We start from the raw sequence: 22779 nt of genomic DNA on the forward strand, positions 1-22779 counted from the left end.
ATTTAACTCCCCTCTAAACTTCTCTTGCTTTAACAGTGAATTAAAAATACTATGAGTTAACTCACAGTTTTAAGAATTACTTGATTATAAATCCTTCCTGAAAGACCCCTGCATATATCAGTTATGATGGTGTAATTAAAAGCTAGAACAAATATTTATTTCATTTGCTCCTTAAAACACATTTATTCTGTTCTACATCTCTGCCAAAATTAAATTCAGGTACTGTTGAAAATTGTAATTTTTCTGGAAAGAGGAACAGATATCTATCCAAAAAGTCAACCCCAAATTACATTTCACAAAAATTAAACCATTCATTGATTGTAATATTCTGCACACTGTGTACGCTCATACTGTCAGTATCTCTAGGCTGAAACTTTTTGTAATGTTTTGCTGTAAACCTGAATCTAATACGAGTGAGATGATGCTGCCTTAATTTTTTTAAGGAGCAGTTCTCCTATCTGCAAGGCATTGAAGACAGCCTGGAAGACACAATCTGTGCGATGCTGCTTTTTATTGTCACAGGTACAGGGTTCTGATGTGGCAATGCTGCACATTCAGGTCATCGAACATTTACCGATCAGGAAGGACTTTGCAGTGTCTAAAATGGTTACAAATGTTTTTTGTTGGAATGCACTCATTATAAGCAGTCTGATCTCAATGGAGCCCTACGATTGTATTTTGGCTAATAACAGCAAAGTCTTCCCAACTGTTGATGGAGATACCGTGGGGTTAACTTATATTCACATTGGAAAAGCAAAGCAGTGCTCCCTCCCAACTCTGACAGATCCCGCGAGCCTTTACAATACTTGATTGTCAGGTTGTCTCGATCTATAACTTAGCGCTGAAACAGCTCACAGTTTATTTGCAGCTTTGAAGCCTGGTCCTATAGTGTTTCTCTTCTGAGAGGAGATGAATAAAGGTGTCACTGTGGGAGACTTTTAGCCGGCTGCTATAAAAAGGACCCTCCTTGCCTCCCCACGCAAGATCCTCTAGTTCACTTTTGGAACTTGCAGCTTTCCCCTCAGCTGAGTTTAGCTCCATCAGCTCCAATTCATGCTTGGCAGCTGTTTCTAAAACTCTCTGTTTGTTATAATACCTGACAAAGTTGTTAATAATGGGATGGATGGGAAGGGCGATTGCTATCACCCCACAAAGAAAACTGATGGCAGCATTCAGTTTTCCTAGTGTTGTTTTAGGGTATATGTCTCCATATCCAACAGTGGTCATGGTAATGATTGCCCACCAAAATGACTGAGGGATGCTTTTAAATAAAGTTTCGGGGTGACTTTGCTCCATGGTATAACCCAGGGCAGAAAAAACAAAGATTCCAACAGCTAAGTACATGAGGAGCAGCCCAAGCTCCTTAAAGCTGCGTTTCAGGGCGTACGTTAGAGTCTGGAGCCCTGAGGAGTGCCGTGCAAGCTTGAAAATCCTCGCAATCCTCATGATGCGCAGCGCCTGGACGGCTTGCTGGACGTTGCTCAGCTCCATAAGCTTGGCTCCCAAGTGGGTCAAGGTCAGGCTGACATAGAAAGGAAGTATTGCTAGCACATCAACAATGTTCATGAAAGACAGAGCAAAGTGGAATTTGTTGGGAGAGGAGATGAGCCTCAGCACATACTCCATGGTAAACCAACCTATACAGGCTGTCTCTATGCTGTCCAGGGTCGGGTGCTCCATACGGTTCCCCTCCGCATCTACGACTTGCAGGTCTGGGATGGTTCCCACACACATCACGACAGAGGAGATCAAAATAAACAGAAAGGACAGAACAGCAATCACTCGAGCTGGGTAGGACGATTCTGGCTTCTCCAGAAACTTCCAGATGTATTTTTGGCACCTTTTCCAGCGACTTTCTGAGGCATCTATTCCCAAGTCATCCAGAATCAGTTGCACTCTTCGAGCTATTTCTTCCAGTTCCTCCTTTTTTTCACTTAGATGAGTTTTGCAGCAGTCATCTAAAAATTTCAGATCCACTTTCCAAAATTCCATTTCATTCTTGAAACATATGGGGCATATTCCTTTCTTCATGTGAATTTCCCCAAAGTAGTACACGTCAATAATGCATTTGAAAGCATCTGGATCTCTGTCAAAGTAAAACTCTCTCTTTCCAGGATCATAGTCATCACAGAGGGAGAATATGCTATCGTATCCCCCCGATAAGCAGTTGATCAGCTCTGCCAGCCGTGTTTCTGGGTATTGGTTCAGGTTATCTCCGTAGAACACCTGCCTTACCCCACCGACATTTACTACAATCTCCGTTTCTTCATTTTTTTCTGATCCATCAGTGTCCACATTTGGAGACCTAGAGTCACCTGCCATTTTAATTGTATTGGATTTTATTAGATTCTCAGCCCCTTGTTTGGTTTCAAAGCTTTGTGGTTTCAATTTCTCATGAAAGCAAACCAGCACCGAGTCAGTTCTACTCCAAAGGTTACCCAGCTGACCCGGAGCTGTGGTGGGAAAGGTTACAGAGATAAACCTGCAGCCAGGAAAGTCTCCTGAGGTATGCAACAAGCTGCAGGGAAAAGACAAGTCATCGGGCTGCTGTGCCTGAAAGCAGGGTGTTAGAAAGCTCCAGCGCATTTGAAAGAGAAGAAACCATTTAATAAAACTCACCCCTCTGCTCAGTGCTCGACAGTCTTTTCAGGTCCCATTCTCTCTCTACAAGTTATATTTATTCACAGCTTGGAAGTCACGGCAGAGAAATAAATCCTGCGCTCTGATTAACGCAACGTACAGGGAGTGACAGTTCTCAGAGAGACATCGGCAGGGCGAGCCCGCGGAAAACTGTTGCAGCTTCTCTCTTCGATTCCACGGATTTCCCTAGAAAGCTGCTTTTGAGTTTTGTTTCTCTTTCCGGTTTCTTTTTACTTTAAGGTCTTCCAGAGTTCATCTGCTGACTCTTGCATACAGTCAGTCGGTGCAAGCAGGCAGAGGAGAAACTTGCGCTTGTTTTCCCTTTGCTGTTTCCCAGCACAATAGGGAGCCCGGGCTGTGAGGAGTCCTTTCCAAACTCTACCCTCTTCTGGTGAAACCCAGGAAAGCGCCACTGAAAACAGCTCAGCTCTTTATATGCCCGCCTAGCAGTTAAATAATGTGTTTCTATACCACCATGCACTTCAACAGTTTTGAAAAAAATAGATCAAATACAAAACATAATCGTGTACAAAGTCATCAAGAGCTGCAGCAAGACACCCCATCAATTTCTTCTGATGGCAGAAGCCGGAGGAAAAGTAGTGTGCTTTGGAACGAATGCACAACATAAATCTTGCTCTCAGTGAGACTGGAGCAAGTCTAGAGTAATTCTCTGTCAGGACACTGAGTTACTGTAGATTTGTACCGATGTCACTGAGAATGATGCAGAGACCATGCAGTTTTCGTTGCAGCTGCAGAGCAAAACTTTTCCTGCACTCTATGTTCATTCCCCAAACCTCTGTGTCCTCAGTTTGAGCTGCGTTTTCTCAGTCAGATTTGACCAATTTACGACACCTGTGATGATTCCTCAGTGAATGCTGCTCACCAGCCATAGCGCTTCATCCTTCATCCAGCACTTAACAAGGAGCAGAACAACAAACATTTCATTTTTAACTTTGTTTTCCCCAGACCCTTACATGCAGGTAGGCCTATCACCATGCTCTCAAATGCTTAAGTCTGACTATACAGTTCCTTTTGGTGGGTCATGAGGGCTGTGATCCAGCAAAACACACAGTTCACTAGTTAACAGTTTCTGGCCATGGCAGAAAGGTGTACATGCACCAGCAGGTTTAGATCTTTTCCAATTTACTGGCTTCTGAAAAGTTTGTAAGTGGAGAGGAACAGAGAGGGGCAAATCCAAGTCATAGCTGGCTTCTTTAGGCTTCTCTCCATCCTGGGAGAAAGGTGAGAGCTGTGATGTGCCCACCGTCCTTGTTCCTGCATCACCCAGCGAGGGGGACCCTGTTGAGCCTGCTGTGCTCCATTTCCAGTCTCTTGCTGGAAACTCACGAGGAATCAGTCAGAGGTTGTGCACCAGACCTCACCTTGACACAGAACACTCCCATAGCTTCAAGTATCTTATCAACACCCCTTGGAGATAGCTCACCATGTTCCATAAACTTCTTCAAATGCCTGGGTTGTGTCACTCATATCCATGGTGCAGAATAGCATGGAGGGCTAGGAGCAAAAACTGCAAGGGCTGGTCACTTTATTCAAGTGACACAAAAGGGATATCTGTTAGTCTACGCCTGAGTCACACTGTTAATCTCTGGAGGTCAGCGTCACCTTCATGTGTTCCTGAGGGTACTACACAGAGTGGGTGTAATACAAGATGTCCCTTGCATTTTTTCCCGGGGACATATGAGTTTGCTAAGACCTGGAAGATTTTTGGGACAAGTGAAATATCTTGGATGTCTGGAAGAAAAGTAAGTTTTGTGAGTTCAGCAATAAACACTTACCCACCTGGGACTTCCTTGCTGACTAACATAAATTGTTGAATTTTATTTTAGTATAATAAATGTTAAGATGTCAATATCCGTTACATGCTTGCACAGGGGAAAATACAGATGGGATTTGCAAGAACTGACTACCAGTTCTTGCAAAACAAACTGAGATGTGGGAAAGTTAGGTTTAAAATGTTGTCAGGCTGCATCAGCGTAGGGAAACGGGTTCTTTAGATTTAAATCTTCAGATTTAACCACCTCATACACCTACTCTCTCTGATCAGTGATTCATTCCAGTGACCTTTTGGCTTTTCTCCAAGTAATGATAAGAAATCAATGTATGGTCCAGTATGACCGACACAGAAACACCACTTTCATTTCCAAAAAGGCTTTTCTCCCCCTCCTGTAATTTTACAGAACAAACACCTACAAAATAGGCAGACAGGATTAGTACGTACATTGTTCAGTTTGAAAGGTGAAATCAGCTCCTCTCAAATGATAAATCTCAGCACATTCTCAGAAGGTTGGGAAGAAACTATTTTTGAAATGCCAGATCAGTCCTTATAAAGACTTCACTTAGTACGGCTGCTGCAATCCTTGTGCTTTATTCTCCCTTGTCTTGCACCTTTTCAGAGTTCTTTACACCTTTCAGTGTGCCTGTCAAATGTTAGAGATCTGGTAGCATTTTAAATCCACTTTGACAAACGTAAATTATCCAAAGAAGGGTTGGGGAAAATCATAATGAATTAAAACCTGGATTTTGTAGCTGAAAAGAGTGAGACAGGGTTACTTGATGAATATTTTTTATCAGACATACCACCAAGCAGCAAACAACAGGAGCAGAATGAATAATTTGCAGCAAATAATTTATTTCACTAATTTAATTCATTTTTCATCAATGAAAAGAGATCTTTGCTAATCTAAAAATTTCAATAGGTAATTGTTGCCCTGTAAATCATTTATGAGTAGCTTACTGCAATTATTAGGACTTCTAAATTAAACTTCTGTTGATTTATCTGGACTGGACAAACAGGTAAAGCTGCACTCTGTGTCTGCTGGAAGCAATGCGTGTTGGCAATTAGATTCCTACAGACGGAACAAGAAACAGGGAGGGAGTTTCTTTCTATGTCGGTGCTCTGGCTCGGAGAGCAACACACAGATTTGAGCTGACAGATGTGTTAAGTTTGGGCTGTTAAGTTTGGACCAGCTCCTTCAAGGAGGAGGGAGAGACTCAGCTGGATCTCAAGCCCTGCAGCCCGACGGAAGGACTCCCGAGTCGCTGGGCATGCACCCATCAAGGGCAGCCCCAGTCCCAGCAGGGATGCCCAGGATCTGCCAGGGGGGCTCAGACCCCCAGAGGACTTGGTCCGCAAGACCTAGCAGGAGCTCAGATACGGCTCCTCAGTGGATATGGCCCCGCACAAGGGATGCAGGTGGCACAGAGCACCCACAGCCTAGTGCCTGTGGACCTCCAGCAACAGCAGTGCTCAGAGGATGCTGGAGCTGCAGGTTTAGCTTCCTCATTCACCACTTTTTGGGAGAGAACCTTCACCACTGGGCTGTGTGTCAGTCTGGGAAGAGACATCGCTTCTCTTGAGGTGTAGTCTGGTTCATATCGCACTCCTGAAGCCCAGCCAGCACCTCTGCCCTCCTGACTGATGCACCCAGCTGCTCCACCACAGATCTACAGGCAGCAGTGGTGCATGAAGGGACATGAACAGGTTAGAAGCCAATCCTGGGGAGATAAGATCAGACTCCATGAAGGGAGTGGTGTTTAGTGCAGAGGCAGGAATCAGGCAGCTGCTCTGCAGGCAGGCTGTGTTGTGTCCAGCTCTCTGCAGTAAGCAGAGCCCTGCTTTCAGTGCCTGGAACCATGGCAGCACCTTTGGCTTCTCTTTCCTCATGGACTCCACAAAGTGCTGTGGCTACACACACAAGTTCAAGAAAGTTTAGGGCCCTGGCTATGACTGTCCAAGCAAGAAGCAGTTAGAGTATGTCTGGCACGGACATGGCCCACACTGAGCAGCGGACATGGACGTTTCCCAGCCACCACATGGCCATCAGGGACCATTCCCAACAGGCAGTTTGCATGCAGGCATCTGTATTGGAAACTAAAAAGACTTTCTAGACTAGATGAAGACCAGTTGCCAGTTGTCCTCGGTGCCTAGAAACATCCTTGGGCACATGTAAAACTGGTCCAGGCCATAGCAAGGTGTGCTGACTCACCTGCTGCCGCTGGCCACCTGCCTTTTAGGTACTATGATTTCTACATTGGACGCTATTGTGTTGCCCTCAGAGGCCAAAGAAGTAAAAGCAGGCTTGGAGGGATGGTGGTTCCTACTCAATACAAGCCCCTCGCACACTTCTGCTGCTGCTGCATCACATTTGGTTTTTAAATCATGCTCACAAGACTGGAACTGTGATGGATCTAGCAAGAGATCTCAGCATCTAACATGCAACTTACTTTCAGAGACTATGGAGCACCCCCGAAGACAAGAACATGTTGTGAAAATGTACTGTAGAAAAGTCAGTCAGAGACCTAAAGGAGGACAGAGAATGGAAATATCTCACTCCTGATGCTTTCCTCGGGGTGCTGTGGGGATAAAGCTTGCAGCCAGCTGCACGGGGACTGCTTTGGCGGCTGATAGCACAAGGTTCAGTGTGGAGGAAACACCATGTAATTATTTTGTGCCAATCACAAGAAATGTGAGGCAGACAATCAGGAAGAAAGACAAGCAATGAGTTACGGCCTTGTGGGCTTCATAAACAGCGGGTCCTCCAGAGCAGCTGTGCTGATTATTTTACCACAGTGTACTGGGTTTGCATGGCAAGATCTTGGAAGCTGGGGGACTACAGGGGTGGCTTCTGTGAGAAGGTGCCAGAAGCTTCCCCAGTGTCTGAAAGACATGGAGCCCATTCCAGCCAGGTCCAAGACAGACTTGCTGCCAGCCAAGGCTGAGCCCATCAGTGATGGTGGTAGTGCCTCTGGGATAACACATTTAAGAAAGGGAAAAAAACTGCTGCAGAAGAGCAGCCAGAAGAGAGAAGTGAGAACATATGAGAGAAACAACTCCGCAGACACTAAGGTCATTGAAGAAGGAGGGGAGGAGATGCTCCAAGTGCTGGAGCAGAGATTTCCCTGCAGCCCGTGGTGCAGTCCATGGTGAGGCAGATTGTCCCCCCGCAGCCCATGGAGGCCCACAGAGGAGCAGAGATCCACCTGCAGTCCGTGGAGGATCCTACTTCAGGGCAGACGGATACCTGAAGGAGGCTGTGGCCCCATGGGGAGCCCATGCTCGAGCAGGTTCCTGGCAGGGCCTGTGGCCCCATGGATAGAGAGAAGCCCATGCTGGAGCAGGTTTGCTGGCAGGGATTGTGACCCCATGGGGAACCCATGCTGGAACAGTCTGTTCCTGAAGGGCTGCGCCCCATGGAATGGGCCCATGCTGGAGCAGTTCGTGAAGAACTGCAGCCCGTAGGAAGGACTCACGTTGGAGAAGCTCATGGAGGACTGTCTCCTGTGGGAGACACCCCACACTGGAGCAGGGGAAGAGTGTGAGGAGTCCTCCCCTTGAGGAGGAAGGAGTGGCAGAGACAACATATGATGAACTGACCACAACTCCCATTCTCTGTCCCCCTGCATCACTGGCAGGGGGAGGAGCTAGGGGAATTGGGCGTGAAGTTGAGCCCCAGGAAGAAGGGAGTAGGGAGAGAAGGTGGTTTAAGGTTTTGTTCTTATTTCAAATGGAGTACCCTACTCCATTTTGAATTGTCAATAAATTAAATTGATTTCTCCAAGTTTGTTTTGCCCATGATGGTAATTGCTGAGTCATCTCTTCCCATCCTTATCTCAAACCACAAGCCTTTTGTCATATTTTCTTTCACCCTGTCCAGCTAAGGAGGGGAGTGACAGAGCAGCTTTGGTGAGCACATGGGGTTCAGCCAGGGTCAACCCACCATACAGCCAGCTTTAGTAAGAGGAGCAGGAAAGACTTTGCTGTAAGAATTCTTCAGGGTTTCCAAATCTAAGCTGGCTTCTAGTGGTTAGTGAGACAACCTCATAACCCTGTTGGAAGATCCAGCATCATCTCTTTAGTAAATTAATCCAGCTACTGCAATGTGCTGGTTTATCCTTTGTGGCTCAATATCGCAAATCTGTTTTCAAATCATATCTTCTTTTATCCTCCTAACTCAATCTGTGATAGAGTCAGCTGTTTTGACACTCTGCAAGAAAACATGGAATTGTGTTCCCGTGGGTGCTGTGGTTCACAGCATGGATGCAAGGCCACCCCTGTAGCACCAGCACCAACCCCATGCACTTCCCCAGTCGCACTGAAATGCGACAGTGTGTGACTTGCTTTCATGGACTGTAGCACCAGGGTGTGCAGGGAGAGGTGCTTTGTAAGTGCTCAGTGTCAACAGGAAACCTTCCTGATGCTCATGGTAGCAGCTCATGGTCTCAGCACTGATGAGTGCTTGTGTATGCAACCATGAGCTAATAGAGGGGGTCTGAACCTCGGCACAAAACATGTCCATCACCTGCAGCTGTTATTTCTGGTGATGGGTGAGTCTTTCAAGTCTCTTGATATGGGAAAAGAAGGGGTCCATCAAATGCAAAGTGAGTGAAACAAAATCTCTACATTTTTTAATACACCTGCATGTTTGGTATGATGTTTTCTCAATATATAAGACTTCCTTCAGGTTCATGTGTCAGAAGCAAGAGGCTATGAAATTTCTGAACTGAGACGGGTTCTGAACTGTGCCAGAAAACTTCACTGTGCAAATCTGGTTTTATGTGTCTCTATCTAGTTGTATATTTCCCCACAACTATTATTTCAGATCAAATAAGTCCTTTCCTAGATTATTTTCCCCTCTCTTAGTTGCTTTGCTTCTTTCTTCAAGTTCAAAAATGTATACATATTCAGTTAATTTATTTTAGCAGATCCTTTAATTAATTCCTTATTAAGAGACTGGTAATAGCTTGCTGTAAATTTTAATTGGCCTTGCTTTCCATTCGACATTAATGAGTCTATTTCCCCATACAATTAAACCTGCCTTAAGTGACCACTCAGGGGACCAGTCAAATCTCTGACTTAATGTAAATGGCTTTAAATAAACAAGATGCAGCCTCTACTACAAGCAGCTAACAGCTGTGTTCAAGTTAAGCATATCAGTGAACCATCAATAGGAAATGAGTTGGAGATGCTGGAAAAGTTTTGAGGACCTTGTCGTGTTTTCAGAGTCACGGTGTTTTGAGGAAGGACTGGAAGTCTGCTTCCTGCTCTGAAACACTGTCATCAAAAGCTTTCTGTTATTATTTCTCCCTTTGAATGCTGTTGCATGTACACAGAATAAAGAAAAACTAAGCGACAAGATCTTACAGTTGCACAGACAATGACTTAAAAACTAAGACTTGCATAGTCAAGATTGAGTATGGCAACGGTCCCAAAAATTGCACGTGTAATTAGGGGTTGTATCATAATGGATGTGCACAAGGTGATCAAATGCAGTTTGCAATGGTGATCTCAGCTCTGGCTTTTCCCAGCTTCTCTGTGGCTGGCTCTGGAAACCCAGTGGTGACTTTTATAATGACTTGCTGTATAGAATTTCTTGCCCAGCAGCAACCCCAGCGCAGCCTCGCCAGGTCAAGGGACTCACAGTCATTGGCAAAGAGATGTAAATGGTACTGGGGTGAGTGCAAGAGGGCTCTTGGTGGTGATGCTGTTATAGTGACTGGGCTGGCCTTCCCAAAGGTGAACATTTCCATCACTACTGAATTGTATCATTACCAACACCAATCATTAACAATTACCAATTACTCAAAGGAAAGACCAAGACCATGCCAGCAGAGAGGGAGGTGGCAATGGGCATACTGTTTGTTAATTTTCAGCAGCAAAGACATGAAGCCAGTTTCTAAGTCTGCTTGGGGAGAGATTTTTCATATGTTTTAATGTGTTTTCTTTTTAAAAAAATCCAATACTGCAGCTCTCTACTGCGTTTGCCGATGGAATAGTGACTAATAATAGTCTGTAAAAGCTATTGTTCCTGATTATTTGGAAGGAGAGCATGTGTACCATTTTCATGTGCACCATTTCATGATAGAAGAAATTTTTATATGAACTAATATTTTTATTGTAGGCAATAAAAATAAGGAATACAATCAAATAATTCACAGTAAACATAGTGAAGAGCACTGCTATATGTGTATTCAAAGAAGAGGAAAAAAATACAAAATATTTTCTACTGTGAAAAAAGCTGTAAAGAAAACCAGTTGGAAAAAAAAACACTGAAAACATTTCATCAGTGTGCTGAAACAGTACTAAAAAATAAAATACTTTCATTGATCTTAGAAAACATTGCAACAGTGAGGAAAACACAGGCTTCAGTGGAGCCTGCAATTCTCACAGCCTCTTGTAAGTACAGTTATTATTTTCCTTCTTTCAACGAGTGGTACAGGACAAAGGAGAGGAATGTGTGTAGGCAGTATCAGAGGCAGAGTTCATATCTTCACAAATATGAAATTACCCATGCTGTACCCACGGAGGAGTCCTGTGGACATCTGACTTCATTAAATCCTGCAGGACCGAGGGCTGTGGCAAGATGTCCCGGAGCACCTCGCTGGCTCCTGCCTCCCAAAGCCTGCGGGCTCTTCGGGCTTACTCCCTTCATCTCCTCTGCAGAAGTGGTGGTCACAGCCCTGCCTGTGGCCAGGAAGGCAGTCAGGGACTGAAGGAGGTGGTGTTCCCTGGCCAGCACCCTGCTTGCACAGCCAGCATTGAGTGGAAGCATTAAGGCACGCACATTTGGGGTTATTAAAGTAATTTTTTATCAGTGAACTTTTGCATTGTAGATCAGGCAAAGAGGAAAATCAAAATCGATTTCCCACAGTGTCCTACTCACTGCTTTGAGAAGTGCTGAGGACCATGTTCTTACTCTCACTGCCTTTGAAAAAGAAATCCAAATCTCTGTGTGACCCTATCTTGAAAAACTGATTTCAGCATCTCCATTTTTTCCTGTGCTCTTTAGCTTTGCTTAGCAAAAATGTTCGCTGAATTCAAGTGGAATTTACATAGAGTTTAAAGCCATTCAAAACTACATCTTCTGGAGGATAAATAATGTGTCAGAAATAATTCCCTGGCCATACTCTGCCATTGGGCAAGTTGTTTACATTCTTGCTACTTTTCTTAAGTTGTCTGGCAACACATCATATTTCTTAACAGCTTACAAATAACTGACATCAAAAAAAAACATTTTTAATTTGGCAAACAGATGACAAATAAGCTTCTATATTATCTGAATGGCTCTAAAGCCAACCCATGTGTTTCTAAGTGAGTTGTCTAGACAATGGGTGACTCAAGCCTTTTATCCATTCTATTTTATACAATAATCGGTTCTGTTCAGTTAAGATTTCATTTTACTTTATCAAATTGAATGCCATTCATTACTATGTGCTGTTTAATTTAACATTGTATTGACATTTTGCACACTAATTCACTTTGCTCAGGGTAGAGTCATAAGCCCATTCAAACAATGCGATACATACAACACATCTCTTAGAGATGAGACTACAGAATCCAAGATATCCCATTCAGAAAAAAATAAAAAAAAAAAAAAGAAAGTCTAAGAAGATGAAAGGAAGTTCAGTGACGAATGGGAAACACCGCTGCCGAGACCTTTCTTTATTACCATCCTGTGACATTTTCAATTGTTCTGTCCTGATGAATAACGAGGACTTACTCGCTTTTGCTAAACTTCACTGCAAATGGCTGCTGTGATTAACACAGGTTAATCTCAGGACAGACAGGGGCTCCCCAGTCCTGGGGATGGGAGCAGCTCACCCACTCTCTTTAGTTACAGGGGCATCTCTTGGGTGACCTTGAGAAAGGAGTCCCTGCCTATGCCAGCAGTGATGTTAAACTTCCCTTAATGGAAAACATCTCCCATGTGCTCTAGACTAGTTTTAACTCCTCAATGCTCTCTAATATTTTCTTTAGGCTTCTATGCACAGTTAGTGAGACCACACAGTAACAGAACCACCAGAAAGAGGAACCATCCCCCTGTGCAGGATATCCACACGCACATTTTGACACAGATCACTGGGGCACGTGCCACAAATGAGCATAAAAACTCATATCCCAACGGAAAGTTTGTGATTACGCTAAAGATCGTGGTAGATACCATGGTATCTCCTGCTCTCCAAACTTAAAATTTCATTCCAATCATGCTAAATACCCTGGTATTTAGCTAGTCTTATAAAAAACAGCTCAGATCTCTAAGTAATTTCTCCAGATTTCCTTTAGTTTGCAGTCAGCATGGATGCTATCATACATTTGGAATCAGATGCTACTTGCAAACATCCTCATAAATGTGACCAGAATGCATAATTATCAGTTCTTACACATCCAAATGGTATGGGAATTAATTACCTATATTTGGAAATGGGGTTTGCAGCTTATGGATGAGGTTTTAAAAGCAATTGGCAACATCTCCTCATAGGGGTTTTACCTTTGGCTTATTTGAGAATAGAGCTGGATACAGTAAAACTAGCACCATAAATATTCTAAATAATTTATTAATAATCAATACATGGCTGGATTCTTCTCTCATATTGCCCTTACACTGGTGATGCATTGAAAGCAAAATCAGGCTCTTCATGTTTTATACTTTTTGCAATATATTCCTAATGTATATGCATGAAGAAATAAATGATAATGCCACATCGCTGGGGAGCTACAACCCGGCTCCCCAGCTTCACGGTCTACTTGATATTTCTGTTTCAGAGCTTGTGACAAACCATTTACTATTCCCATTTACTAATCGACCATTTAATTCTTCACTTATTGCTTGAAGTCTACTTTTTCTTTGACAGCATTGAGTAATATTAATAAATTTTAGCTAGACCTGTACAGAATACTGAATATTTTCTAGGAATTTCTAATATTCTGACATTTCATTGAGATACATGAGGAAAAAAAAAAAGTAATCCATATTTAAAAATTTTCCTGAGAACAGTATGTCAAACAAGTCTAAATATAAATCCAAATGTTTAGTTTAGCAACACTGAAATTTTACATGGTGAAAATGTTTATATACTGTATACTAAATAATACAATGTTGTTAGTGCAATACAAGTCCAAAATAAAAAGAATGGAAATGACAAACCACAATTAAACATTTTAGCTACAGAAATAAATATATTTTGACACTACAAAACCAGCTTGTTTCAACATGAGAGTATATCTCAATTAAGTTTTTTTTTATTGCAAATTGTGGCAACTTTCAATTTAACTGAACTGCATTTCTCTGACATCAATCTCTTCTGTCAAAAAAAAATTATTGGTTCTATTTCCAGTGTACAACACCAGTAATTCTAACACTCAAGAGATTCTTCACATTTCTTTGCCAGACCCTTTCTTAGAAATTAGAAATGACAGATGGGATTTGTGAGAGAAAAGGATACTTTCTGTACATACAGCCCAAGGGCAAGAGAAAAAGTCAACATCCTCCACACGGATTTTTACTAGCTATTGCCTTTGTTTTCTCTGTAGCCCCTCTCATCTTATTAAGTCTGAATCCTCTTCAATTGCTCTCCATACGTACATTTTTCAAAAGGAAAGAGTGTCCTTAATAAAACCTTTGGGATGCCCAAGGGTGTAATGAAAGTGCTCTTTGCATTCATCAAACTGTAACAAAGCCAGTCGATCTACCATGCGTGAATTCAGATCTCCAAAGCAGCCGAAAGTCTGTAAAACACCAATGAAAATAATGTATTTTGCACCAGTATATGCACGTAATGAAAAAAAGAATTAGGATCTTAGAAGGAAATCTTTTTCTGGTCCAACCACAACCAGTTTATAGCTGCAGCACTGCAATATTAATATCTAATATTTAAAGTATGCAAATGATGGAATTGTAAGCCCAGAAGAAAAAGTGAGATACCTCACACATGACACATCTCTATATGTTAAAACACCTCGTACATTAATTTATTTTTATGGGAACATCAAAATCTTATCTCCTGGAAGCTGATTTCTTCTGCAGCACCATAGCAGAATGGTCCACCACCCCTGCCTATCAGTTTAATAACGTGTATCAGGCTTGGAGTGTATTTAAATCTCCCTCTGCATGCATTCCTAAATGTACACTTTGACTATTAGCAATTTGAACACTGCTGTTAATTCCTTAGGTTTGTTTTCCAGATTTGACTGTGAAGAAGTAGGCACTTGCTGGTGTTTGTACTAAAATCTGACATTCCATCAAAAATGGGTGATTTTTAGCAAACTTATAAAATATATAATTGTTGCACACACATAGTGGAGAATTTTGTTCTTTAACTGAGGCATTATTTAAGTTAATAACAATCCTGCTGTATGGCACAAGAATTCTGTATAGGATTACTCACTGAAGACAGTAAGCTGGTTTTCAAGGGATGCCAAAGCTTCCAAATCAGCATTTCAAAAAGCAGGTAGAATGTCAAAAACATGCTGTAGACTGTAAGTGCAGAATATAAACACCAATGGGTCCCGACAGCGATTCACCTCCACTTGCTGCACATTTCAAATAACTTAGAAAGTGACATTTCCTTGTCTGTTTACAGTAAACTCATTACAAAGACTTCTCTCTACTTAATTTAAACACAGGAAATTACTGCAGTCATTCTGCTCTTTTTCCTGCTCACAAATTGCTTGCAAGCTGATCCTGGTTTTCTTCAAACATATTCACTATCTCTGCTTGTTATCTGCTGGTATTGTAATTACGCACACAGGTACCATTGAATCCTTTTTTAATGTAGTTGGGAAATTATTCCAGCAATGAGCAAAAAGCAGCCAAGAACAAAGAGCAATCAAGAGCAGAGACAGGATGTTCACACGTTAATACCTTCTATCCACATGATTACTTGTAATATTTTTTTTGCATTAATAACAACCATTTCTTCAGCTTGTAAACAAAACCCATGTGAGTGTGTGTCTGCAAGTAGTAAAGCAAAGGGGAGATCTATGGATGACTCCAGTGGCTTTTTCACAGACTCATAGACTCATAGAATGATTAGGGTTGGAAGGGACCTTTAAAGGTCATCCAGTCCAACCCCCCTGCAAGAAGCAGGGACATCTCCAACCGGATCAGGTTGCTCAGAGCCCCATCCAGCCTGGCCTTGAATGTTTCCAGGGATGGGGCATCCACCACCTCTCTGGGCAACCTGTTCCAATGTTCCACCACCCTCACTGTAAAAAATTTTTGACTCTTTGGAGTCAAACAAATGTGGATGAATAAATATCCCCAAGCTCAGCACTGACACTACACATTTTAGAGTTGTTGAGTCATTAGGAATTACAGGGCATGAGGATGAATGTGAAAACACCCATCTGAAGTTTCCTCTGGGACAGCAGCATACCTCTAAGGACGCAGCCTCCTTCACGACTGTCACTGGGCTCATGGTCCAGTTCTGCAGAGTCCAGCTCTGCAAGGACTCACGTTTTACCACTCTTCTCCATTTGAAACAGATGCCTTGTCACTATGGTGGGGAGATACTAGCACTGGGGTGCATGTCCTGTAGCACAATGCTGCTATGTCTCAGATTGCCACATCTGCTCTGCACACTCATGGAACAAACCAGCCTCTGCCCCAGAAGGAAACAGAAAACACTCTTTTCCTCTTGCAAGCAGGAAGGATGAAAGCAGAAAGGAGACTCAGCCCAGTCTTGTGCAGGTTCTTTGACAGCATGTGGAGTCCAAATCAGGTCTGCTACTGAACTCGCCATCACTCTCCCCATTCATCACTCAGGTAAGCATCTACTTTCTCCCCAACCTGCCCAGGAGGTTCTCAGCAAAAACCATTACAACTGCCTGAGGAAGGAAAAGTCACCAAAAGAAACACAGCTCCCATATATATCTCATCTGTCTTCCCACACACAGTTGGCATGAGGGAAAGAACTTTTCTTTTGTCGCATTTAGAAAGTTTTTTATTTTTAGGCTTGATATATACTGTCATCTGGAGCATGTTTCAGTTGAACAAAATAGTTTATTTATTGCGGGTCTATAAATGACCTTATTGATTAAATGGAAAACTTGAAGTATATGTTTTATCCTGCCCAAAATATATAAACTTTTTACAATTAGGTGAACAACTTTATTCTATCTAGAATTAGCAGTGCATTTCCTATTGTGTGTGTGATCTCTGGTGTAGAAAAACAGAAAACAAAAGTTAGTTAGAATAGAAGAGATTTTTTTTTTCAGATTAAGCTTGAAAAGTTTATCTTCCCTAAGAATATAAATCCATTTATTTGGTAATTGCTTTATTTATTTTCCTCGAGTTTTATGTTCTAATCTTAGCAGTATTTTGGAAGGAAATCTAGTGGTGTGCAGACATTAGCATAATAATGTAGCTTTACTTCCTAAATCCTGTCTGAAAATTCAGGTGTTACTGTCTCAGCATTTCTACAGCCTTATCAATTCCCCAAGCACAGCACAGGGTTTCATATACCAACTGCTCGCTAGAAAAAGGACATGAGTGCCCAGTGCTGAGGACTATCAGAAAGGTATTGTTAGGTGAGGCACTGAATCCTAAAGCTCTTATGGAAGAAAAAAAAAAAAATCATTATTCTTTGCTCAATAAAATCATTGCTGCTATAGCCAGTGCCTCTCATTCATTTAATTTCTTTACCAGATCATAAAAGTGGATTGTATTTCTTTTATCTTGCCTTGTACTGTGGGGTAATAAAAGGGAAAACATTGACTGTCCTTTGCAATTGTTCATGGAGCAGCAGCTCTGAGTGTCCTGCCACTGCTAACACATCCATCTTTCCCTCTGCAGGGACTCAAATTCCTGCCAAAGTAGAATTTGAGAAGTGAAAATACTTCTGTTTTCCTGTTTCATCATGTCTGATTTTGGTCCATTCAACCTGCTTTCCCTGGCTGAATGAACTTATACTGATTTAAAGCTGAGAGGATGCACTGAAGAAGAATCTAATTACCCAGCTGGATTACACAACATATTTTTACCACTATCCATTCTAGTTAGAAATTTTTTAGACACATTGATACAATCCCACCACTCCACGTTAGAGCAGATATACTATGACATAAAGCTGCTTATTACCAGGATGACCTGACCCTCTCATACAGCAAATGTTCTTTTATACCGATGCAATTGCAGAAGGGGAGAAGCAATGTCATTGGTACTACCAAGTTTTAATCTTGGAAAATGCTGCTTGGTGACCAGTTATTGAGTCCGTCTGTAATAAAGAAAAACTAATGTGATGGCATCTTATTTTGGCATCTTAGTTTTTGACATTAATTGGGATTTGCTCCTAAGTACAGCTACTTTGATTTCAAACTCAGCAGAGCATGTGCCAGCTCACCATACCCACCAGGACGTGTGCTCAGAGACAAGGACAGTAATAGCTGCTGATGGGTCAAGTACGCTGAGTTTTTCTGGCATACTTGGAAGAATCTCCTTTTGGTACTTACAGAATCATAGAATAGTTAGGGTGGGAAGGGACCTTTAAAGGCCATCTAGCCCAACTCCCCTGCAAGAAGCAGGGACATCTCCGACCAGATCAGGTTGCTCAGAGCCTCATCCAACCTGGCCTGGAATGTTTCCAGGGATGGGGCATCCACCAACTCTCTGGGCAACCTGTGTCAGTGTTCCACCACTCTCAGTGTAAAAATTTTTTTCCTAATATCTAATCTGAATTTACCTCCCTCTGTTTTAAAACCATTACCCCTTGTCCTATCACAGTAGGCCCTGCTAAAGAGTTTCTCCTCATCTTTCCTATAAGCCCCCATTAGGTACTGGAAGGTTTCTATGAGGTCTCCCTGGAGCCTTCCCTTCTCCAGGCTGAACAGCCCCAACTCTCCCAGCCTGTTCTCATAGGAGAGGTGCTCCAAGCCCTGTGATCATCTTTGTGGCCTCCTCTGGACCCTCTCCAACAAGTCCATGTCCTTCTTATCTTGGGGGCTCCAGAGCTCTTGTTTCCAGTGGACTCACATAGTGGTGGATGTACCAGTTCTGCTCTCAGCCTTGCTCTTGCTGCCCTCCTACATGTCAAGGACATGATTTGTCTAGGCAGGCCTTCACCTCTGACTTCAGCATCCTGCTCCATATTGCAAGAAGGTAACAAATTTGCATGCACTGGCTTGAGGACCAAGCATTGCAAGTCATAGCAAAGTCTCCAAAGACACTTGTTCAAACTCATCATGGTGGGCACAGGACAGAAGGAACAAGAAGAGTGAGCAGCTGTCTGCAACCTCACCATGCTGTTAGCATATGAAAAAGCACCCATTCATTTTCCCTTATCTGCCAGCCCCAGCTTTACAGTCTCTGGAGGCCAGAGGAATGGATCAATAGAAATTTGCTGACAACTGAGATTCTGTTTTAATCCACCAACAAACGTCTGTGTTTTAGCAGTGGAAAGTCTTTATTCTGGTCTGTAATCACAAAGCCAGAGAAGGCCAGCTATCCCTTGACAGAACCCATGGTTTGAATAGCAGAAATACTACTTGTTGCATAGCAGACATCCAGTTTCCACTGTCAAAGTCCACCCTGGTGACCTAGACACAACTGTCATGTTCAGGCCAGATGAAATTGATTTTGCAGGTAGGCTCGTAAACAGAGGTAATAGAGGTAATATAATTTATTAGCACAAATGATATGCCTGAAGAAAACAAATAAGCTTTCAAGGACATCAACTGCCTTTTAAACCTAATAGCCAATGCACGATGACTTGTATGTTTGTAAACGCCACCTGGAGACGGGATGTTGAAGTTGCACATATATATATATATATATACGTGTGTGTGTGTGTGTATATATATATATACACACAAACCAGTTTGTTTTAGTAAGTTTATAATTAAAAGTATCCCAAAGCCAATGAATTCACATGAATTCATGGCTATGCTGTGTTTGTTTGATTCTCTTTAGGGGAAGGTACATAGCAAATCTCCATGAGTACTACATCAGGAGGAAACTACCAATAACTAGAAGAAAATCTCAGCCTGAGAGAACTGCTGGTTACATGTGTTCAAAACACCTGCTATGTTCCTGATAAAGTGATGAGGTTCCAAGCAAGAATGAGAGGAAAAAATAAAGACTATCTCAACTCTAAACTAGTTCCTTAATGAATGTATCACATTTTTTCTGTACTCTAAAAACTTTTATTCTAGCCAAAGTGACAAGTAAAAATATTCAATTAATAGTCAAGCTATGGACAAGAAGGTTAGATTAAACCCTTTGAGATGCTCACCCAAACTGCTGGACCTGTATTGTTCAGGCATCTCTCACAGCTGTGTTTTGTACCTCTGTGTTTGCAGGGCATCAGTCACTGTGATATTGTGGGCTGGCGGAAAATGAAAGACAAGGAGTGTTTGAAATAGGTATTACCATTAAAATGAAAAGTTGTTTTGTTTGTCCTCCCAGCTGGCTCGGAAAATGTTAGCAGACTGCCTCAGCTGTAATACCTGTGCTTTACCTCATGGGCTTCACTTACATTATGGATTCTTTTTTTTTTTTTTTTGCTAGACTTTTCAGGTTCCCAGGCATATTGCCATTTCCTGTTACTTACACACAAATGCCTCTGCAGAAACCTTATTCTCCAATCTTAACACTCCTTGGGGCTATACGAGAACTTTCATTCTAAACTTCCAATTTCAGTAAAGGTACTACACAAAAGTTGTTGAATTATTCAGAACTATATGCAACCGGTACAAATTCCCCATGCTCTGTCTAGTTTAATTAAAGATAAATCCCAGCAGACAATGAAAGAGTAAATGGGAAGAGTTAAGCAACCTGTAAATGCAAGATAAAGAAAAAAAACCTTTTCTGTAGGTAACTGTTCCCCTACATTCATATCACAGCATTAATTGTCAGGTTACCTAAATTCTTGCTGCTAATTTAGAACAACCTGTGCCATTACCTGCAGGACTGATCTTTATGACGACACAGCAGGAGTAGATGGTTCGTTCACGGCTAGCTTGACAGCGCAAGGAATTCAGTGAGTTATTGTCTATGTCTGTAGGCAATAAGCTTACCTGTCCATCCTAACAGCTTTTTAAAATCACATGTAAACACTTCTCCATCGCATTTTCTTCTCCGTATTAGTATATTTATGTTTAAATGTAAGTATTTGCATTTGTAAATATGCATGTTCTCTCATCTTGTACAACTGCTGGAAATGCTGCCATACATTGCAGAGGGCAATGCCATACATATGTGTGGGGCAATTTTCTCCAAACATTTTATCAGGCAATTTTCAGATAGCTTGGATTATGGATTTTCTTACCTAGCTAAAGAACAACAACAACAACAGTACTATTAAACTATTAAAAAGATAACATCTGATATCTACAGAGCTGGAGAGGGCCGGGAAGGTGGGAGAAAATGGTTCTGGTTTAGGCAACTGAGCGTAATGCTGTAATGTGCTGAGCTACCCCAGCTCTTCTTTCAGCAGTGGAAAGAGCTCGGTGCCTTGCAGCCCAGACTGGCTGCTGTAAATGAGCATAAATATCAGTTATTGGTACCTGATCACTAAGACATGGCTGACTGCAACAAGTTTAAGAAATGGGCCTGGCTTAGTGGTCTCAGAAACCCAGGCTTCATCTATATAAGGAAAGCAATGGAGACCTGATGGGTGCAGACAGATTGGAGACAGCTCTCCCCACAGATTTGCATCCCTGCAAGGATGGACGTGGAGCAACTCAGCTGGCTGCACGGCCTGGCTATGTTTCCCTGAGCACTGAGCAGCTTTCGCACGAGCTGGTACATCTGCATGGCACAGCATAGACTTACCCTTTCAGTTTGTGGTTCTCTGTGACATTCTCCTCTCACATTGATCTACTGCCAGCAATTGAAATATAGATTAAAAAAAAATTAGTCACTCATGATCATAAAGGAAAGTAGTCATAGTCACACAAGAAAGTAATGACAAGAACTAAATCCTGATCCCCCAAGTGTCTGGCTTAACCAAGAGGTGGCCCTATTTCTAATATGCTCTTGTTACTATTCATTAATATACATATAGAGGATGCCTAGTTATTGCATGTATTAGTGAAGAAATCACAAATTTGTCAGTAAGGCTGGTATGAAAGAAAATGCCTTTGTGGTGTTTTATGATAAAGGAATTATCAAACAGGTAAAAACAGTTTCCTACATTTGGTTATTAAAATAAGGAACACTAGAGGTCTGAGGAAGTGGGGGCATGGAGTGAAAATATTGATTGTGAATAGACCTTGATTAAGATGGAAAGAAAAAAGTCCTCCTGTGTTTTTCAGCTAATAAAGCCATTATACACTTCAACCTGTAAATAGCTTGTCCATAGCTTGTCAAATTCAGCAGTTAAAACCAGGAATTTAGTACAATCTCTTGCATAAGGGCATTTAGTGTTCTTTGAGATGACCAAGGCTGCTTCTCTCGGCTCAGTCCAAGGATCAAGAAGGATCAAGGTCTTGGGTCTCTGTTACGCCTGCCAGTCCTTGCATAGGTCTCAGATATCCTCAGTCACCTTAAAGGGCACCAGGTGCCAATGTCTGGCAACCACGAGTAGCCCTAAGACTGAGCCTGATGGATCCTTCTTCCAGCTCCACTACAAATTTCCCCTGGGACTTCGGTTAAACTCTTAAGCTAATTCCCATAAAGACACTCAGTTTCCACTAACTTCTGTGGGAACACTGATTCTTAAAGAAGAAGAGGTGCCTGCAGTGAAATTCAGCTAGCCTAATTTACATACCTTATCTATGTCTGCATTTTAGATGCCGAATGAATAAGTCCGCTAGAAATCCAGGCAGACAGGATCTTCCTTTGAAGACATCTCACCACTGACGGTATAGGAAATATCAGATCTTTTTTTAGGATAACTGGTTTGCTTTGGTATTTAAAATGTAGCACGTTAGATGTCTGCAGTTAGATAGACTGGATTTCATAGTTTAGGTATGTGGATGTGAGCTGTATAATTTAAGTTTAAAAAAACCCAAGATGCACAGACTTTGTGGTTAACTTGTACATGCAATTCCAAGCAGGCTGTACCTAACTGTGGAAGCTGCATATCCAAATGTCCATTTGAGCAAGCACAGCCTTTTGGCTGTGCAGATACCCAGACTCCAGGAAAAAGGGCGGTGAGTGGAATTTATGGCAGACCGTTGAAGCTGTTGTCATTAAGTTACCCAGTCTGCCTAACTGATAAGATAATATTCACATGATCTAACTGCAAGATAAACCAATGTTTAGGAAATACACACATCTTAAGATGGAAAGTGAGTTATGAACTGCAAACTTTTATTGTAATTTAAAAGCACTATCTGTGTTCATCAAAATAATTACTTTCTTTATTCTATCATCCTAATTCAGAAAAATTATATATGCTTCG

General features: G+C 42.0%; 1 protein-coding gene across 1 annotated transcript; it reads right to left on the bottom strand.

The window, feature by feature from the left end:
* Window positions 1-492: 492 nt before the first annotated feature.
* KCNF1 (potassium voltage-gated channel modifier subfamily F member 1) lies at window positions 493-2944 on the bottom strand. Its single transcript, XM_086744741.1, has one exon. The coding sequence runs from the start codon at window positions 2584-2586 to the stop codon at window positions 859-861; it is 1728 nt and encodes a 575-aa protein (XP_086600867.1). The 5' UTR covers window positions 2587-2944; the 3' UTR covers window positions 493-858.
* Between the last annotated feature and the right edge of the window lie 19835 nt (window positions 2945-22779).

The sequence above is a fragment of the Chlamydotis macqueenii genome, chromosome 3 (assembly GCF_036417535.1).
Source record: "Chlamydotis macqueenii isolate bChlMac1 chromosome 3, bChlMac1.mat, whole genome shotgun sequence".
NCBI classification, from domain to species: Eukaryota; Metazoa; Chordata; class Aves; order Otidiformes; family Otididae; genus Chlamydotis; species Chlamydotis macqueenii.

Excerpts from the sequence above, each read along its gene's own strand:
- KCNF1 (XM_086744741.1), bottom strand. The coding sequence starts at position 2,586 with ATGCGCTGGAGCTTTCTAACACCCTGCTTTCAGGCACAGCAGCCCGAT.